Source organism: Charadrius vociferus, unplaced genomic scaffold, assembly GCF_000708025.1.
Source record: "Charadrius vociferus isolate BGI_N301 unplaced genomic scaffold, ASM70802v2 scaffold411, whole genome shotgun sequence".
NCBI classification, from domain to species: Eukaryota; Metazoa; Chordata; class Aves; order Charadriiformes; family Charadriidae; genus Charadrius; species Charadrius vociferus.
The window spans coordinates 1483903-1506032 of NW_009646935.1; the positions used below are offsets into that span (position 1 = coordinate 1483903).

At 37.1% G+C, this 22130-nt stretch overlaps 1 protein-coding gene across 1 annotated transcript in view; it reads right to left on the minus strand.

Annotated features, from left to right (window-relative positions):
- The window catches only part of NRXN1 (neurexin 1), a 472728-nt gene that overhangs the window by 392685 nt on the left and 57913 nt on the right, over nucleotides 1-22130 (minus strand). Inside the window, exons 4-5 of the mRNA XM_009894822.1 lie at nucleotides 17258-17461; nucleotides 14961-14987 (exon numbers count right to left, since the gene is read on the minus strand). Coding sequence (XP_009893124.1) covers nucleotides 14961-14987; nucleotides 17258-17461 — 231 coding nt within the window. The remainder of the gene's footprint in view (nucleotides 1-14960; nucleotides 14988-17257; nucleotides 17462-22130) is intronic.

Consider the following 22130-nt stretch of genomic DNA (forward strand, 5'->3'; position numbering starts at 1 on the left):
ATCTTAAGGTTTCAATGTTCCAGTACTATTAAAAAAGGGTAAACAATACACATGAACACTTGGTTTAATCTTTCTTATAAAGAAAATTTCTTTTAAAGGAAAAAGACCCTGATTTTTTCAGACTGAAATTATAGACAATATTGCAATTATTCTTTAAACGTTTTTTTGATTTTGAGTTAGGTCTGATATTCCTTATCTTCAAGAAAGGAATCTGAATACCGATTATCAGGGAACCTATAAAAATTTCTCTATAAAAATAGCTTATTTTCAGACATACTTTTTCAGGATTCCTGAGCCCAATATAAGATTTAAAAAAATTACTAATTACTTATTCCAATAAAGATTTTGTTGGAAACAAAAGTACTCAACTGCCTTAGGTACCACATACGTTTGAGACATTTTGCATATTTTAATATGGCATTCTATTACAGGTAAATTTTCAGCAACTCTTCCAGCTTCATGTGATTTCTTACCCCAAAGACCAATGTGTGTTTCTTTTCTGCAAACAAGGACATTTTCTGCATTATGCATCAAACTTTCCACGCTACATTTCAGTTGCTTCTAAACCTATTACTTTCCCAGACATGTATTTGTGGCGGCTAAATGAAATTGAAGTTAACTGTGACATCTGCAGTAGTGAGTTTTAGTCTTACTTTGTCATTGTTAACTTGCAACTTTTTCAGAATTTCATTTTTACAATTATGTCTGCTCAAGCATTTGCACAGTAAGAATATGTAAAGTCAAACACCTTTTGCTGTCTGTTATCTCCAGGCTGCTGCTTGCTGTCTCTTGCATGCTCATGTAAAACTAAAACAGAATGACTTCTAAAATTGAGTTGACGGAATTGATTTCAACATTGAGGGAGTCTCTCAAATGCTCTATTGCCATTTGTTATGTCTTAAGGATTGTGCTGAGTGTCAGTGAACGACAATTTTGCTATTGAAAAAAAACAAGTCAGCTTCTTGACAGAACTTCCTACTTGCACTATCTTAAGGTGCACTCCGTATCTGGGCTTATGCAATTTTAGGAAATCAAGAATCCATACCAGAGTCTTTTCTAGCTAGTGCTGCTCTTATTTATAACTGATTAGCTTGTCAATGGACTTCCTAAGTGTCTTTTATCACCTGCAAAACGTTAGCTAGAGATGCAAGATTTCTTCCTCTGAGAGCCCATGGAATACACCTACATTGTTCTGTCCTAGGAAACAGCATACAAGCTGCTGAAAGGTTACATAGCCAAAACTGCGTGGACAATTCAAAACATAGCAGTAACCACAACACAAATTCAATAGGTAATTTTCACCTATACTCAACAACTATAGTGCTTAAATTTTTGTAAAACTAGAATTCCTTAGGTGGTAGCAAGCATACTATCTATGCTCGTTTTTCTTCATTTCTAATCCAATTTCTAGAAGTCACATGTAAACAGTTCATGGCATGTAAGTGAAAGATGGAATTGTTGACTTACCTATTTGATCTTTCTTTTCCAGACAGATTTTATTATTAATGAGAAAAGACTTAACGTGCAGAGACAGAGAGGAACTTTTAACTAATGAAATATTATTTCTACATACATGCACTTCACTCCTTGGAAGAAAATCTCAAAGAATATAAAGTGAATGAGAAATAATACAAAAAAATTAGTATAAGCTACATTAACCACAGCTCCCTCTTTTCTTTAATAGCTTTTTCTCATTCCATGTCTTGGTCTTCATCTTGTGTCTTGTTGCTTCAGTACTGCCTAGATAAATAACTGCTGAAGAATTCTTTGCATGCTTTCCAAAGTGGCATCTCAGAAAGCCAACTTTACCTTGATGTCTCAACTCAACAGAGTAATATCTCCTTTGAAGTGACTTGTCTGATGGATTGAGGCCTAGAAATCAGCTGGAAGGGAGCATAAGTTAACCTCTTGACATGTCATCCAAAAATGAAATGTGCTTGGATGGAAATTTTAACAACTACCTGAACATAATTCATTAAAGCCATTGTCAAGAAAAGATAATAAGGAGGCAGTTATGTGGTTCCAGTAATAACCCACTGAGTGCTTAAAATGTTATGATAGATGTTTCGTACATTTTAATAGACACAAATGCAAAATGTGCTAGATACAGACTAAGTGTTTTTAGTATAAGAAGCTGCTCATCAGTGACATGCACTGGGTAGATGTTTTTAACACTATTAGCTCTTCAAAAAAAGCACATTGAAAAATGAATTACTCTTCTTATAACATTAATGGAGAATAATATTTTAGCTAAGTGCTTGCTAGACTTCATCAAGATTGAACTTACAAAACGATAACTTGCTGCAGAGCAGTGAAGCAACGATAAAGTAGCCCACCTTTTTCAAACAGTCATGCAGCTAAAACTAATACATACTTACACAATATTTTCTGCAGACACAATAAAGGAGAGGCCATCCAAATGCCAGAGATGGCTCAGAAACCAGGTTTTGCAAACTCGTATTTATCCAAACAGGCAGAAAACGTCACTTCTGCATTAGAGTGCTATACATAGAAAAGACAGACAAAGGCTCTATGCCCATGTACTGCTCGTTACTGTCTATAATCAGATCCCAGTGATCTTAATGCTTAAGGAGTATGGCAATTGCTTACCAGGGATTTATTCCAGACTTTCAGCACTACAAACAATAAATGTATCAGAAAAAAATTAATTTAATTAAAATTAGTTTGGTAGCCTTTTTTTTTTTTCCTTCTTTTTTTCTTTCTTTCTTTCTTTGATTGAAAAAAAGGTAGTTAAGTTTTCCCTAAGTAGTTTGGATCTCCTAATCACACCAAACTGAGAAACAGGATCTGGTCTGAATCTCACTGAAGTTGGTTGCACTTCTTTTTATAATGTAGAAGTGTTCTATTCATAATATCTATTAATACGAGAGGGACAGACAAAAACTTGGCAATTCACCTCAATATATGTTAGACCTATTGCAATGCTCACTGGCTGTGTTAATGAAAATCAGACATCATACTGAAACCTCACTCTAACTCTATATTTCCCATCTCCCTTATCTCTTATCCATGTATATCCACTTTGTTAAAAAAAAAAACCAAAACCAAACACCAAATACTAGTTATATTAATTCTTTACAAGTATATATCATGACAGAATAATGGCTGAGAGTATGTGATGCGTTGATCAGAAAAACAGTATCTACCTGCAGAGAGGTGGCAATTTGTTTGGTTTTCCTTGAAAATTTCTGGAGATAAGCACAGCAGCATTGATTTAGTAGGGCATGTATTCAGAAAAAGTCCTATGGATGTTCTTCATATCCTTAAATGCTTTCTGAACTAAACTATTAATGATTTTAGTATCTTTTCAGACAGATTTATTTGGAAAAGCCCTAAGTTTCTATCACCTCAAAAAACCTCGTCAAACTGTAATCCTGTAACGGAAAGACTGCAATATTTCTCCATAGAATTTTCATTTATAAGCACTTCTAAATTTTTTTCAAAAAAGTATTAACAAATAAGCATCACAACAGCATGATTTCTTAGAAACAGTCCTAAGAAACAAGTGAGGACTTAATGTGAAAAGCAAATAAAGGTACGTATACACGAAGTCTGATAGTATTTCCAATCTGAGTATAACTTTAGAAGCGCTATCAACTAAGCAGTGTTGAGTTACTGTTATTTTTTCTTAATATTGAATGCTAATAATGATTTTCTTTTTAAAGAGCTACAGAACAAAATTTCTTGCCAGAAAACTCTTGGTACTAAGTAAAAAAAAAATTATTCATAACTCTTACTCCATATGAAATAGCCAAATTAACTAATGATTTATCCTAATTTGACTGGTTTTATCAGTTAAGAATTAAATTTTTTTGACAAGTTATTGAAATATTGGCTCGTGTCATTTGCTGCCATCTGTGTAGTAACACACTGCTTTTCATAGAATCTGATTACAAAGTTTAGAATGACTGTATACAGTCCAGTTGATGACAGAGTTCTATATTACTTTCACTAGCAATTTCCTGTTTGCTCTGAATACAGGGTATAAACTACTGATAAAACAATTAGGAAAACTGGCTGCAAAATAAGAGAGGAAATAGTGCGTAAGACGAAAGCTGCTATACTGAATGTTACACCCAAGTTCTGTACTGTCTTGCATTCTGCCTTTGACAATGACTAGTAATTGGAGAGCAATTGACCAATTGACTGGAGAGCAGCCCTGAGGAGAAGGACCTGGGTGTGTTGATTGACCAGAAGCTCAGCATGAGCCAACAACATGCAGTCGCAGCCCAGAAAGCCAACCATATCCTGGGCTGCATCAAAAGAAGTGTGGCCAGCAGGTCAAGGGAGGTGATCCTGCCCCTCTACTCCACTCTCGTGAGACCCCACCTGGACTACTGCATCCAGCTCTGGAGTCCTCAACATAAGAAAGACATGGACCTGCGGGAGCGTGTCCAGAGGAAAGCCACGAGGATGATGCGAGGGCTGGAGCATCTCTCCTATGAGGAGAGGCTGAGAGAGCTTGGGCTGTTCCACCTGGAGAAGAGAAGGCTCCGAGGAGATCTTATTGCAGCCTCCCAGTACCTAAAGGGGGCCGACAGGAGAGCTGGGGAAGGACTTTTTACTAGGGCATGTAGTGACAGGATGAGGGGGAATGGATATAAACTGGAAGAGGGCAGGTTTAGATTAAACATTAGGAGTCTAGTGGGAGGTGTCCCTGCCCATGGCAGGGAGGTTGGAACCCAATGATCTTCAAGGTCCTTTCCAACCTAAACCATTCTATGATTCAATGAATTGATGTTTAGAGAAGGGAACAATATTAAGGGACTTTTCCCTAACTATTAGCTGCCATCTTCTAGCAGCTTGGAGTTTACAGACTTTCTGAACTAAGGCTGCTTCTAGGTCATCAGCTTTAATACAATGACAAACTTTTGTTCCATTAAAAAAAAAAATCAGTTTGGAAACACAAGAGTGGTCTTGCCAGGTGAGACCAGAAGTCCAGCTAGCCCAGCACTGCACTTTCAACAGCAACTCAGAAGAGCAGGGCCGCTGTATGCTAATTAATACTCTAACACAGCCACAGCTTCTAGAGACTAAGGTATTAGGGGCTACTGGAGCTACAGAAATTGCCTTATCACAACAAGTCCTTGATCTATTTCAGTTTCATACGTTAACATAACTTCTTGATGCTGCTTATGACTGTTTAATCATATCTTTATGTAAATATACTAATTCTCTCAGGTATCTTTTTTTTTTTTCCTAGCTTGCCTACCTTCTCCATGTAGGAAAGCCAACCGATACTTGGAAGCTTCCCTGTTGCAGTGCACTGTATTTTGCCTATTCATCACAAGGAACAGGAACTAAAAACACATGCAGCATTCAAGATGTGGATAAACAACTGCACAACAGCATAATGCTGTTTTCTGCCCTGGTCTTACTTCCTTTCCCCATAGCTACAAGCATCCTTTGGGATTTCTGGTCACTTCTGAGCACCAAACTGTTTTACAAAAGGTGTTTATAATGACTGCACAATTTCTTCAGCTCAGCGCTAACAGACTCTATTGCTGTGCTAGCATAATTAAGGTTTCTTATGCTAGTATGAATTATTTTTTACATATTGATATTTAACTCCACCCACCATTTTACTACCAGTCGTTCAGAATTTTGAAACCCTTCAGAAACCCCTCACGTGCAGCATTTCATTTGATTTTCCTAAATCACAGAATCACAGCATTTTCAGAGTTGGAAGGGACCTCTAGAGATCATCCAGTCCAACTCCCCTGCTAAAGCAGGATTGCCCAGAGCACATTACTCAGGACGGCATCCAGGCGGGTTTTGAAAATCTCCAGAGAAGGGGACTCCACAACCTCCCTGGGCAGCCTGTGCCAGTGCTCTGTCACCCGAACTGTAAAGAAGTTTTTTCGTGTGTTGGAACGGAACTTCCTATGTTCCAACTTGTGCCCATTGCCCCTCGTCCTGTCACTGGGAACCACCGAGAAGAGTCTGGCTCCACCTCCTTCAACCCACCCTTTAGATATTTGTAAGTGAATAATCTCATTGCATCTGCAAATATTATCATCTCAGTGTTCCTCATCTTCTCTCAATCATTTATGAATATGTCAGTAGAGATTCCTGTGGGACCAGTCAGTAGCAGAGCTTTACCAGGAAATGACTGCCATTGCAGCCCAGTTCACTAATATGAATGACATTACAGTAGCTTTTATATACTCTTCTCCAGAAGCAAATAGTATTCAATTGCTTTGCTACTACTGATTAGAACATCACTCCTCAATATCCCACAAAATTAGAGTGTAACACCCACTTTGTCATGAAAAAAAATTGAGGATAATTTAAATCACTAGTCCTGAAATGTGATTAAGTCATCTTGCTTCTCAAAAGCTAAATGAGAAAAACATAAAAGCAACATAAGAGAAATTTAGGACCTGCTATACATGAAAAACTTACTTTCTACTGCTTCTTCCCATTAAAATATTAGAAAGGCCTAGTCTACATCTGAAAACTCCTTTTATGAAAAATTTGATAGGAGCAGTATAAGCTAGACACACACAACTCCCTTGCATATAAATCAGGATTTATTAATTCAAGACAATCCGTTCTTAGAGATCTAGCACATCCTGGAAGCTGCTTTGTCCCTATTAGTAAAATGATAGATTACGTGCTTCCAGCAAACCTTGCTTTCCTATCCTTCAAGAGTCCTCTTGTCACATTTAGTATTTTGGAGGGTCTCCTGCTCCCCGCTCCCCTTTAAAACTTCAGGCTGAAGGTTCAGAGGGAACAACTTCGGTCAACTCCAGACCATGCCTAGGGCACTGCTGGTAACACCTTGCATACCAGCTGATACATAACCACACCATGCCCCTGCTCATACAGCCCAACATATACACCAAATTGAAAACTATCTAGACCTGGCCTGGTAAAATTGAACTATACACTGAAATATCACACCTGGAAAGTCTACTACTTCTCAGCAATCTTACAGAAGTTTCTGAAAATATTTATGTGGTAGTGCTAAAAAAAAAAAAAAAAGAAAAAAGTCTTTACCTGAACATATATCTAATGATTTTTTCACCACCAATTAAGGCAACTATCCTTATCGTATGACTTTTAAAATTCACTTAAATAACTACATGTTTAAGCTTTTACTGTTGCCTTTTTTACTGTGTTTGGCTGTTGCAGAGCACACCACAGTGCCTCAAGAAAGCCACAGATATGCTACTATAATATATTTGATTACTGAGGTCCCCGTTCAATCAGTTATATCTTTAAAGTATCATAAGTAGAATGTAAGACTTAAAAAGAAAAATAGGATGGATGAAAAAAGTGAAAAGAAAGGAAAGAAGCATACACACAAAAAAGAAAAACATGTTTTCTAGTAAGAGAACTTGAAATGATATTTTATTGACAGTCTGCCAGAAGACTAATGGCAATTTTCTCCTCTGCTAGCTAAGAAAAAGCGAATACAGAGGAGGTTTTACAAGCAGCAAGTAGAATACAGGCACGGAAATAAACTTTATTGCTGTCTTTCATGTAAGCTGGAAGCACTGATAGAGCGAAGCCTTCAATCCCCAGCAGCCAACCTTCAAAGCTTTGTCAGTAGGGAGAAAGTAAATATGATAGACCCCTTAAATGGTCAGCCAGCAAATCTAAAGCACTTATTTTCACTTTAATGAAGGTTTGAGCTTTTGTTTGCTATGTTAATATGATAATTCTCACCCGTGCCCTAGCAAAGCAGGTTCAGGCCTGAGCTAGAGGGGAACTTACATGTGCCTCACCACCAGCACTGACAAATTCTTTATGTGCAAGGCTCTTCTCAAGACTTCTTTATAATTAGCTAGTTGATTCAAATTTTCCTATGTTCTTTATTAGTTCAATTTTTTTTTCTCTTAACAGCTATAACTGTAAAAATGGGGTAAAAATGGCTGCCTTTAAGATAACTTGAGTCTTTCACTGCAAGATTTCTGTTTACCAAAACGTGCATTTTAGCTAAGAAATCAATATACCACAAGACTGATTTTTTTTTTTTAAATCACCCATTTAAATCACAGTCAGAAGTCCAATACACCCACACTGTTACCATCTCAGTACCCTCTCTCAAGCCAAACTACATCCACGGGAAGTTTCACAAAAAGCAACAACAGAAAACAGTCTGCAAACCTCTGTTGTCTTACAGGAACGGTCAAAAAGCACAGCATCTCCTCAGCTGGAATCTCCTAGTATGTATCCCTCTTCTTGACGCTCACTGGCTTTTCCTCAAGCTTGAAACTCCCTAAAACCGGCCTCAGCTATTCCCTAAGTTCAACTTACAGCTTGTTTTATGAGCCACATTCAGGAGAAGAAGAATAGTTGTGATGTATATAACTGAAGAAGTAGACATTTGCCCAGAAACCCTTCCAACATTTCCCTTCAGATCTCTGAAATCTCTCTTCCTTAACTGATACAGTTTAAGCATCTCGAGAAGCAATGTTTCTGCCTTTCTGTCAATAACATCTATTTTTCCAGGATGTTCTTGCTTAGATGTAGGCCAGACAAATTAACATTGGGACAGCATAAGTCTGCATTACTGAAAAAAGCAATCCACTCTCTGTACCAGAGGCTGTTTTTCTACTGTCTCCACACCATTCCTGCTTCCCCCCTCCTGTTTTATTCTACAGCCGGTGTCCATCTGTGTTATGTGATGAAACTGCTCAGAAAACTGCAGCAAGTTAAAATTAACAATTTCATTAACGGGTCACTTCTTTAGCTAAATTCACCACATGGACGCCTGAACATCTGTGCTGGCAGCAAAGCAATAGGCAATGCAAGAGCAGGGCCAGCAGACAGGGAGAGGGTTAGAAGAGCACAGGTTTAAAGTAAATGAAAAACTTTAAGAGACATGAAATTCTGCAGCGAAACCCCGAAGAATGGTATATGGAGCATTTGAAAAATGATGAGCAGTGGCCCTGCTGCTTCCCTTTGCATTCTCAGCTAAGTCACTCCTGCCATTCAAGAAGCAGAGATGACTTTCTCAGAAATATTTTTGAGTGTTAACATTTATCAGCATCTGGGAAATGCCTACTGCATATTTGTGACTTTTCATACAAAAACCCAAGTCAGAGACCTTGCCTTAGGTGCTCCCAAAGAGCAGAAGCAGGTTACAAGTGAGGGGAAACAGCTACCAATTTTCTCCAGAGCACATGAGCAAGTAGACCACAGGAAGAGACAAATGGCTTTGCCATCAGACTTCCAGTAAGCCAATTAATGTGTGGGCTTGCATAGCAACAACCTGTGCAGCATCACTTCGTTTCACCCTATATCTAACAGAGAATGAGGAATCAGAAGGATCTCTCCCCTAACTGGGTTCTGTAGCTGTACAGAATAAGTTGTGGGCTGTCACTTAACTACTTTAATCCTCTTGATTATGTTTACACAGGCTATTTTGCTTTCAAATCTGAACTTTTTTTCGTAGCCTAGCTGTTTTCAACCTCACTTCACAACAGAGTGCCTGAAACAAGATACAGGATGGTATTAGTGCAGCTTCAGGACAAAGTACTACAGACTCCAGTGAGAGGCTCCAAGTAAAGAAGCAGTTTTCCTTTTTTATACGTCTTTCAACCTGTTTCCTTTGATTAGATTCAAATGATGGCTTCTATTAGGAACTAGGAGATCATAATCAGAACCTGATTGAAAAGGGCCATGTATGTTTTCAATTTTGTTGCAGAGCAGACAACTTTTTCAGGAAATCACGTGAAAAGGAGTCTTGAAAGCGATATTGCTGAATGAGAAGGAATCCAATTACCCCAATGTTCTAAATCTGCAAAGTATAGTCAAAGCTTTGAAATAATTATAAATAATTCTTTTAAACTTTACACCGCAAACAGAGGGGAGACCCTGACTGAACTTGGCAGTGAAAGTACCCTGCTGATTTATGTATGTCGTCTATGGTAAAGCTCTTTTGCATATTTTTAGCAGGCTGTCAACCATACTGAATGAGAAAAAGATCAAAACCACCCACACAATTCATAAGCACTGGGTAAGAAACCAGGCCAAATACAAAATCTTACATTTTGGGAGGAGCTACAATATTGTATCATTTTAATGATTTTCTACTGCACAACAACAAAAAAGGAGCAAATAATATATTCTAATCATTCTTCTCACCAGATAGTGAGAAGTTAATACATGGAAATGTATTAGTGATTTGCTCATCACAGTAGATTTTGCAATATCCACAAGAGCACAGCTGAAGACTCTGGACTTTGCAACAAAATACATTTTTTACAAGCAGTAGCTTTCAAAAGGATGTATAGTCTTCATTTAAGCTTTCCTGCTGCTTAAAACGTATGTCCAAACTGAAAACGTACTGTAATTGAATACCATTGCTGGTTCTTCAATACTTATAATTCTCCTGTTATTTACCAATAATCTGATATAGCTCCTTGTCATGCTCTGGATTTGTAGGTACCTTAACAAGTAAAAATGCTTCAATAACAGATGTTACATATTCCAAACAGAATAATAAGAATTTAATCATCTGTAATGTGCACATCTGCAGAATAACAAAGTTTTAAAAGAATGAATGTACAAAACAAGGAAAAGAGATTAAGGATTGTTGGGAAAGATAGAGAAATGGAACACAGTGAGGAAAAAATGAAGGATATAGAGAATGGATGAAGAACTAGACAGACACAGGAGAGGTGCATGCAAAGAGAACAAGAGAAGGGGCGCTTCACTGGAAGTCCAGGAAATTGTTCCCAATTTGGAAAGGCGGACACCCAACTAACAAAGCTGGTTGATACATTCCCTGGGGAACAGTATACACGTGTACTACCGCAGTACTCTCTGCTCCCTTCTTCCTAACATTCTACAATTCTTATTCATTTCTTATGACAGTCCTACATTTGAGTATAAGTGAATTCTGTGGGATTACTCTATGAATTATTGCCTACAGAAGCAAAACTGTGTACCAGAGTACTGCCCTAAATCACTCCTGCACCAACATGTGTCACTGGTTGAGCAATCTTTCACAGCAGCATTCAAAAAAAGTATTGTTCAATATGAAAAGATACCAGACAAAAGTATCACATTCAGAAACAAGATCCAACTTTTTACCAGTTAACATTATTATTTGTATAATGCATCAATTAATAAAAACCCTATGGTCTTCCTCTGCTAACTCATGTAAAAATGTAGACAATTTATTTTCAGAAATTATAGCAATGCAAAAAAACCCAACCCAGAAAAGATGAAATAACACGTAAGACTGCATGTGCCTGTGAAAAAAGTATATTGCTCATAAAACCCAGCAGCCCCTGGAGTCACAGGTACCTTTCAGATGCTAGTGTTTTGGAAGCATTAGAACTGGAAAAAAGGGGAATTTAATTTAAGTCAAGATGGTAGCCCTTAACATTGCCACAGCGAAAAATATGGAAATGTAGCACACCTGTATTTGTTCAAAAGTCATTTAAAAACTGTTATCGATCTGCCATGTAAGTTTTAAGAGATGAAGTTCTGTCTCTAAGAAATACCAGGGAAAAATCCCACTCAATTCAAAAACATTCACTGATGTTTATAATTTATGCTTTACAGTCTGCAATTAAAATGTAACAATTACTTCCCTCTCTGAAAGGGAAAAATGTATTTACTTTATTTTGTTAGCATTTTTCCTTTGGCAAATTTTCAGGATTAGCTCATCAATTTTGTATATAATGCATAACAGCTGTACAGCAATCAACTTCCAGTTAGTTTTACAGAACGGCTAGTGCCCAGAAGTGCTGCACATTCATGTTATTTGAACCAACATCTTTCACCTCAGTCTTATTTTTAAATGAATTCCTCAGTCTATGAAAAGCATGAAATACTGAAACCATAGTAGCCATTTCTGTTGATAAGTTTTCCTCTTTCTCCTGATGTCAGGCCCAACATTGACCTACGTGTACCTGCAGTTTAAAAGGACCATTTATTTCACTGCCTGACATACAATTTTGTTTTGTAAACTTTCAGGTCTGAAGAACACAATGAAGTGATTTAAGGATGTAGAAACCCAACATTTCAGCAATGGTATTTTCTGATTGACATGAGACAGAATTTGTAGTGGTGTAAGGTTAGAAGATTGGTATCTTTATAAAACCTAGCACAAAATAAAAATAGTTTGACTTTCATATGCCACTCAGTTCCACAAAAATGGCATGAAGTGAACAGTCCCCATAATATTGTTTATGAGACACAAGCTCAATAGCGGCTTGACATCCGATTAACATTTTGAAATTTAAAAAAATTCTGTATTTCAAACAAGGAAGACCACAAAATGCCACCTCTTCTGCAACACAGGACATTAGGTAAATGTGAAAGCATGACTAAGTGTACAACAAATTGCTACCAAAATCTCAGCTGTGACCAGCCAGCAGTTGGTCATTTGATCTGCAGTGAGCAGAAGACAGGTTTCAGGCTATACTCAAGTGAAAATGGGAAGAGGAATTGCAATATTTTATTCACTCACTTCAATATTTTATTCAACTCACTGTAGGAAATAAGGTGCTCACTTTCATATTTTCCTTTTCTTCTCTCAAGCAAAACACCAATTTTTGTTTATGTTTGGTTTTACCTTTTTTTAAAGCTGTGTCTCCAAATTCAAACCAGATAGCTTCATCCTGACCTTAACTTTTACTACTCTAACTATAATAAGCAGTATTTCAGTCCCAACAGTGAAACTATATTAAGATGACTAATTCCTAAGCAACAGAAATGAGAAAATCTGAAAAAAGTTACTCAAACATGAAAACTAAATGTACTTCCATCAATATAAGATCAGGATTGATATAAATCCAGCTCTCAGTAAACCCAAAAAGATAGGCACTGAAGTATTACAGTGTTCAGCAAATTAAGACTCAAGTTCTGGATGCTGTTGCTTTGAAACAAATTGTGCATCCCACTAAAATCCATTATATTGTCTAATAAGCACACATTTAAGGACTGCTTAGAGCTGTAATTTTTCATAATCTAAAAATTAAAACACAGAAATTGCTCATGAATCATTATCTGGTCGTTGAAAAACTACAGTGAGTGCTGAAAAGAAAGCATTGTAGTACTTACCATACTGAAAGCTCACAAAAATCTGTTCAGTACACAAGCAAAGGGCGATGAAACTAATCATGAAAGTTCATTTCTAATAACAACAAGGCTATAAACAAACTGTAAAGAAAAATAGCTTATAAGCATTTGATACCAAGGATATTTTGTACAGTGGTTATGCTGCTTCTGTATGAGTCCAAGAAGAACTGGAAACTGCTAATTCAATTCTTGCTTACAATCCTTTAATTGGACGCTTATTACTTTGTATTTGCAGGTTCTCTATTGAGCCAAACTCGCTTAAAAATGAAACCCAGAAATAATTTAAATTTATTTTTATGACACCTCATTTTGTCCAAGAGAGACTAAAAAACCAAAGCACCTATTGCATTGTGGCTTTAGGACTGATCTTTTTATCTATGTTAGTAATTCCCTTTTCAGAGAGATTTTCTAATTTTGTTAAGGAACTTAAGAAGAAAGCAATATTGGTTTTCCTAAGGAAAAAGGAGTTTACCAGCATCAGGCAAAGTCATTACATTTCTGCTCAAAAAGCTGCTTGTCTTATACTTGGAAATCTTTTCTTAATTGGCACTTTGTCATGATAAAAAAATAGTATCCTGTGACTGCCCAACAGATTTTTTTTTCATGATCTTACGCGTTTCAGCAAGGGACAAAGGACATTTTTGGCAAGAGGAAATATTTGTTTTTATAACTGAACAATTTTATTTATTTATTTAAAATATCAGGAAGCTATCTTTAAGCCTTGGTACCTGCAAGCATTTCCTTTACTGTATTGAAAAGTCTGTCTGGATTTAAGTATGGTTTAGATTTAAAGCCTGCCTCAAGTTTTTAATATGAATGTCGTATTTTTGTCTTGTAAAGTTATTCATTGCAAAATACATTAGCAGATGACACATTATAAATAACTGCAGTTCCCTATTTTTCTTTGTGGACTAGAAAACTATTACGGGATGTTATGTTCATGTCTTTTGGGGAATTACTAACAAGTATAAATTCTACCTATGCAGTTTGTAGTTTAGCTTTGTTTCTATTTGCGTAAAGCCAGTCCTCTGGCCTGCGAAACCTGTTAGGAAGGGAAAGAAAAAACAACCCAAAACTCAAATCTACCATACTTACTATCAATAATTTTGTTGACACCATTCAGGAATTCCATAGACTCAAAATAAAATCACAGTCCTTTTTCTCCTTTCAGAATATAGCCTCTTAATCCAAATAATATCAGAGAAGTTAAAATTTAGTCCATTCATCTGGCAAATGTTTCCCTCTGTTTCATAAACATGCATATCACAGAGAAAAATTGTTCAATTTAAGGTTTCTTACATGTTTAGAGTGTAAAAAGTCATCATAGAAACATGGTTATTCTCAGAACTAATGTCCTTATGGTAACATTTCCATAAAACAAAGATTTAGCAAAAACCAATTGTGTTATAAGCAGCCAGTAAATACAGTTAATTGTCTAGGAGGATTATAAAATAGAAATTTTGTACTACGGACAATTATGTCCCAACATTCTCACCACAAGTTGGAGGGAAAACATCAAGAAAACTAGAAGAAGGACACGGGGGAAAGTGTGTGACAGCTTGTCAGAAATGCTGGTTCAAAAATTCTACAGTTACTGTAAATAAAATAGCCCATCCAGAATAATACAGTACTACAGGTACCATTTCCTCTAAGTATGTTTACAACTTGTAGAATACTTCCTTTTTTAATATTCTAGTTAAAAGTTACAGCCTATGGGAAGGACAAAAAATACACACTAGACTATATGATGACTTTTTACACAATGATAATTAATCATCACATTTCATTAAGAAATTATCAAATGCTTGCAAGCTGTCCACAATCTTTTTCATCTAGCTTGCATATTTTATAATGGTGGAATAACATTTTAAAAAGTTTGAATAGGCACTTACTGGAATTACAGTTAATCCTGATACAGTCTAGATGGGGAAGAATAGATGAAAAATGAAAATTTATCCTTCAAGGTAATAGCTGCAGACATCCAATAAAATCACAGTCCACCCTTCCGGGGACAGACACATGCAAATATGGCCACTCCATATCATCAGTCTTTACATACTGTTATAACCCAGTTATACTGCGATAAATCTTTATAAATAGAAACGACAAATAGGGTAAAAATGGCCAATTTCAAACAAAGCTACATGGTGACAAATCTAAGTGAAAAATCAGGATTAAATGTCAAAGATGCTTAACTGAGGCAGGCTGCAACTTTCTCCCCATCTGTGAAAGAACAGGTAATTTCTCTCAATGCAATTAGAAAGTGCTCCGTCACAATGGGTCATAGAGCAAGCCAGGCCACAATCAGACATCTTGGACAACTTGTGTATAGTATACCTCAAAGGCTGATCTTCAAAAACTAAGTGGTAAAATACAAAGCTCGTTCCCTTGGTCTATAAATAGGGGTTTGTGGGTTTATATTGTCTTAATGTATAGACTTAAGAAATGGACGGTGACTACATTTAAAGATACATTAATATACAGAAAATAATCACATATTAATAAACACTGATAATTAGAGAATCCTGTCTATTTTCAGGTTATTTCCTTGCCTGACTACATTAAAAAAAAAAAAAGGAAAAAGAAAAAAAAAGGGGACAGGGTGTTGGAAGAAAAAACAATATTGCTAGGGCACAGATTTACTTTCTTAAACTATGGAAGTAGGTAAAAACTGACAGAGGGTGTTGTTTTGTATAAAAAGAGAATGACCTGATCTGTAGTAGGATCCTCTGCTGGGCTACCTGTATTTCTTAATGTACAGAAAAATGAAATAAAATAAAATAAAATAAAAAATCTATGCCACGCTACTTGGTTTGTACAGCTACTCCTGGGTTTATACCTTTGAGGAACATATATACCACCAAACCTAGATTTTGTTTCCATATAGCTGAGTTTGTCATGTGTCGTCAACCGCATCAGAAAAGTGGTTGCAAACAGCCAAGGACCAGCAGCGCCTGCACATCCCCTTTTACAGAAAGCGCAGGCTGCGGCGGGCAGGGGGAGCCCGCAGCCTGCAGCAGCCCCGGCTCGACACTAGAGGGGACCGACTGCGAAAGGAGAGGAAAGGAGGAAAACCTTCGCTTCTCCTCCTCCTCCTCCTCTCCTATCTCTTTTTTCCAGGACAGTATTTCACTGAGCAGCGCTTTTATGAAGTGGAGGGTTAGGTGATTATTTTCTTCCCTCCCCCTACTCCCCCTACTTTCTGGAAATCATTTTATGTGCGATTAAAACAATGAACTACTTAAGTCCCTTTAAAAATAGCCTTCCGCTGAACGGGAATGACTGCACTGAATGTGCATTTTTCCCCGAATGTACCTCTGTTCTCTTTCAGGTCCTGACTTGGATTTATTCATTAGCATGGCAAAAGTGCTTTAATTTACTTTTTAGAAAAAAAAAACAACTAGAGAAAACAATAACTTAACATTTTGTCCATCATATTTCAAAGCAAAAACCCAATTCTTGGTGGGTTGGGGTTTTTTTTGTTTGTTTGTTTGTTTTTCTGTAAAAGGGCTTGTGCCTCCTGTGTTCACACGGCTGTTTGCTGAGGGCCGCAGTCTTTGGGCATTGAAGGGTTGTGTTATCGTTCGATACTACAAAAATACCACTACAGAATTGTTTAAAAAAGAGGAGATGGATTTTACTATAGATTTGACATCTAAAAAAAGGAGACCAAGAAATCCATCAGTGGGAATATCTAATGGTAACATTTTCCAGTGTTAAAATGAGAAATTCTTTGATACATTTGCATGTTGTACATTAATTGGTGGAGGTAAAACTGAACTGACCTACATACATGTTGTTTCTGCTTGCACATTTCAAATGGGGAATTGCTACTGTGAAGAAGTTGTGGAGAGAGACCAATCTTCCAGAAGGAAGAATAATAACTTAGCCCCAGAATACCACTGATGAACTAGTCTTCTCTTTTTAGAATACACAATAGTACAAAAATATTGTGATGGATTATGTTAAGACTATATAAAGAATATGAAAATGCAAAAGAAAACGAAACAAACTATAATAATGGGTATGTATTTGTGTGTGCATGTACATATGCAAATGTTGCATTGACATGTGTTTATATATAATTTCAGTTTACTTTTAATGTTAAAACAGGCCGTTTCATAAATGTTTGCAAGCAAAAAGAAAAATGTAAAGAAAATGTTAATTTCTTGGAGGAAGAGTTTGTTACCTAGGTTGACCGTTAGTTTAACTCGTCCTGCATCCAACTCTAAACGAAGGGTATCTGCCGATTCCCTAGAAGTAGTTGCCATTAAAATTCCATAAGCTCGCTGAGACCTGAACCGTAAAGAAACATCTTCGGCTTCTGTATGCATCACAACAGGGAGCTGTATTTTCATAAACATACTTCCATCATAGCTTAAAATTGTTGCCTCTGAAAACACAAAGGAGAAGATCCGTTATTAAAGAACTATATTGTATTCACTGAAACTGCTCAAAGAGAAGATGGTAAACGTGTCGTCACTCAGTATGAGACAAAAGAATTACGTATCACAATTATTACTGTGAAACATAAGCAAAGGTGGGTTTGGGGTTTTTGCTAGGTTTTTTTGTTTGTTTGGGTTTTTTTGTGCGGTGGTTGGGTTTTTTTGGGGGTTTTTTGGGGTTTTTTGTTTTGTTTTGGGGTTTGTTTTTTTTTTTTTTAAGTGGCATATTTTGGTGCATTTTAAAGAAACTAAATTGCTCTTTTAATGAACCAACGATTCATGTATGCATCTTCAAGCAGATGGATAAAATCACATGTGAAGAAATGCTTCCAAGACCGGGCCTGTACTACTCAAAATAGGTCAAAGCCAGTAAAAACTGTTAGGTAAACCTTACAGCCTATTAAAAGGTCACACGTAACTATCATCCACCTAGATAATTACCTTAGGATACTTCATCTACTACCACAGTTACAAGTATCATCCAGTTAGCAGAAAGCTGCCCAAAACGGGTTAAACAAGCCCCAGCACTGTTTGGATGGCGCACAGATTGCTTCATGACCGCAATGACAGTGGTAGGATAGAATCAAAAAACGCGTGTACAAACATTACGACAGCCTCAACAAGATGATCAAGACTGGACTTGGCATATTGAGGGTAAGATCTTAAAACCCCTGAGACAAGCAAATAGCTGTCACTTTCAGACATTAGAGGAAACCCTCCCGGTGAGCAGCTCTGGCACAGAGCAGTCAGTGTGTTCGACCCCAGAGCAACCAGCCACAAGTCTTCTTTTCCCAGCCTCCAGGCTGGTAACGAGAAAAGGAGCAGAAAGACTGCATTTCTGCTCACAGGGAGGCACAGCAGTTCCTAGAAAGCAAAGGACACGTCTGTTTCTGAAACGTATTAGGAAGTCCTTTTTTGAAGGACAATCAAGCATTGCGGTTGGTTACCCACCACGGTCTTTGGAAACGGCTCTTAGGCCCACGGCCGGCGGCACATGATGGTAGAAGCAGCAGTGAACGAGCAACATCCCTTACCCCAAGCCAACAGTGAGCAGACAGACCACCAGGAATTTCAGTAGGGTCTGCAGTAACATACAAAACTAACCATACTACTTAACTAAAACCACTATACAAAATATATTATCTGAATGTGCTGTTTCACGCACATCTGATTGCTTACCTGCCACTAATTCACTAGAGACACTCTAACTTCTTCTGCATCTCCTACATTTTTAACCCACCCAAAAACTCTCTTAGAAATTGAAGTGTTAGATGACAGGGTCTAAACAGGAGGCTACAGAACCTTTCTTAGAAAAGATGCAATCCTGAGGGCACCTCAATTCACTGAAAAAAAAAATATCTGTTACTTGCCCAATACCAGGCCAAATGAGCAACAAGCAGGAAGAGAAGACAGCAGAGAACACCTGGGGGAAGCTTCTCTCTGCTTCAATTTGCTGCAGTATAACAGAGACACTTATCTACAGCAAAGGTATATTGAGGTCCCGCATACAATATTTTCAAGGACTGATACCACTGATACTATGTTTAATCGTAACTAAAACAGTGTAAGAATATTATTTTTTTAAACATCAATACTTAGGACAGTTTGTCAAAACCATTTCCATTGCGTATCTTGTATACTGTTAAAGATAGATAAGCTCTTCAAGACTTCCAGCCTACACGGTCCCTGGAAGGACAAAATGTTCCACTGTAACTCTGTGAGCATATTGACGGCAAAAATGATAGATGGTATGTTCATTAATAATTCCAGACTTCCCCCATACAGACTTGAAGAAAGCAGTTTGATGTTGGAAAAAAGGGATTACTAATACTGGCGTGAAAGTCATTAGATTTAATGGGTTAAAAGAATACATTTACAGGTTTGATGATTTCTAACCACGCAGATAATAATGTTTTCTGCATATTCTAAACCTAAAATTTTTCTGTGAAGGAGACTGAATACTTAACTGTCACCAGCCTGATAAGAGATTTCAAGTTTTCTTGAAAAAAAAAAAAAAAAAAACCTCAAAAGAATTTTCAGTAGGAGGTGATTTGGCTTTTCTGATATTTTTGTTTGTTTGTTGTTTTTGTTGTGGGTTGGTTTTTTTTTGGGGGGGGGGATGGGGACGGGGACAGGGACAGGACACAGAAAGCAGGGGCTTACAGGTCATTCCTATATCGAGCCATCTAGTCTGTGCATGAAAAGCTCCTAAGATCTTTACCAAGGTAAACATGATTTAGGTAATTAAACAAGTCTGGCGTAAAAGTTTAAGCTACATGCTAACGGAAGAGAAAATAAAAGGGGTATTTTATGATGTCTATTAAAAAAGATACATTAATACTATTCAGGGTTTTTTCTAAACTGAGAAAAATCAGATGTTACAGGATGAACAGCATTCAACAACAACTAGAGGTCTGTTGCTAACAAATGAATGTAAAAGAAAGTTGTCAGAATCAGCACTGATACTGTTTGCCAGCTTTCCTATAATTATTCTGTCTTTTAGAAAGTTGCAGAAAATAGAGAGAAGGAACTGTCTTAATTTAATCAGAGATGACCTGTGAGTATTTAACATCATGGTGAACAGACCTGATGTGATTAGATACTCAATCCTCCTAAACCATACTGTGCCAGTTATTTTGGAAACAGATGTTCCAAGAACAGACCAAGGAGACTGAACAGGAGATCAAATGACTTAAAAGCTCTGGGGCAATGAGAAAACACCCTCATGTCAACCAGCTCCTTTCAGTATGGGGAGCTCCAAGTCACAGGCTAAATACACAGGAAACAAACCTACAAAACTAGAGGAACCAGGGATGATTTGATCAAAGAAGAGTTAGCACTGCCCTGAGAGGTGTAACTGAAAATTGGAGACACTACATATTCCTAAAAAAAAATAAAAAATGTTCAGTTTACTCACTTGAGATTACTCTGCTGGTATAAGTGTTGTCAGAAAAACCTTTTGTTGTTAAACCATTATTAAATGATTGTTATATTAAGATGGTTGAATGATATTTTGTTAATACTATGTTGTTCTCTACGGATGGCAAGCTGCATTCAATTCAGCACCTCTCCCACTTGACTCAGCATTGTTCTCAGCTCTGCAGATTTCCATGTTCTGTTGGTCCTGGCTAGACAGAAGGCATCTAGTAGTACATGTATGAGACCTTTGACAGAACAGGGAGTTCCCTCTTCCCTTACAATTCTTTGTGGCAATGCCTTATCACCCTATCATTATGCTATGCTTGGTGGCATACATTTACAGAGAACTTTGTTTTCGGACAGTAGGAAAAACAGTTTTCAAGATGAAATAAGGAGGGCTTGTTTTGTTTAGACTTTCTTAGAACTAGAGATCATTTCGTTGTTTAATGGAACTGTTTCCATCCTGCAGTTACTTTGGTTGTCCAGAATAGATTGATAATTTGCAAGGCCCCGTCAGAAAGACGGTGATCTGAAAGAGGAGCTGCAGTGGGGGTTACACAGCTATGCAGACCTCGAATTAACTTTTTGGCTAAAACTATGCACTATTTTTTTCTCCTTTTACTTTTTTTTTTTTTTTGGGGGGGGGGGGGGGGGGGAACATAATTCCAAAGGAGCATGGGTCTCGTCTTTCTTTGAGATCTGCACTGCTAACTGTTCTCACACAAGTGTTGGCAGAATATCTTTTCTCTTGTTCAGCTTCCTCTCATTATTAGATTAAATGCTAATAGACCATAAGTTTAGCTCAGAATGTACTATTCATTAAGAGATTCAGGGAATAATAATTTTACTACCACTTCAGTGTTGGAAGCATAGCATTGAAACAAAAAATAGCAGAAAACCCTTATAAAACATTACTGACAATTTTTTGTAGCAGCAAATAAGTGCATGCAGTAATTAACAAGAAATAAACAGTAAGATATAATTCAGAGATTAAAAATTATTTTACACATTTTTTTTTTCCAATATTTTTGTAAACCTGACAATTAACCACAGTTGCTGCTTCTGTGCTAAAAACCAACCAACCAAAATACCCAAACAAACAAAAAAAACCATCAAAGGGTTCAGTTCCCCTCTCCATTTTTTCCTTCAATTTGTTTCTGATTAAAATCTCCAGGGCTGGATAACTCTTCCTTTCTACAAATATACTACTCCAATCAGCTTTGTGCCTACCACCAAGGATGCACAGACTAGTACCAATATGAGAGGAGATTCAGGACCTTAATTTCACTTGGGCTGGGACTACTTAAATTGCTGGACAGACTGAGGCACCTATTCCTCAGGAAACTTCCCCACATCTGTTTCTCCCCTCGGAAATGCTCAGCCAGATATTTACAGGGAGAAACAGAACTTTCCAAATAAATGCTATTCTTCAATTCACAGCTTACTTAAATCAAAGTGAAAGTAGTATCGACTAGGCATTTGAATTTCAGTGTTCTTCCTCATAAGTTTTGCAGTCACATTTGTGGTTTTTAACAACATGGTGCTTGGTAAGCATGGATGCTTACTGCATGTATTTTAATAAATAAAACAGGATCTTGTTTCCTCTGGACTCCTTGTGGTGCCTCTGAAGTCCAAAAGACAGAATTATTATTTTTTTTCCTGCTTTTTCAGTTTCAAAGTGTCTGGGATAATAGGAGG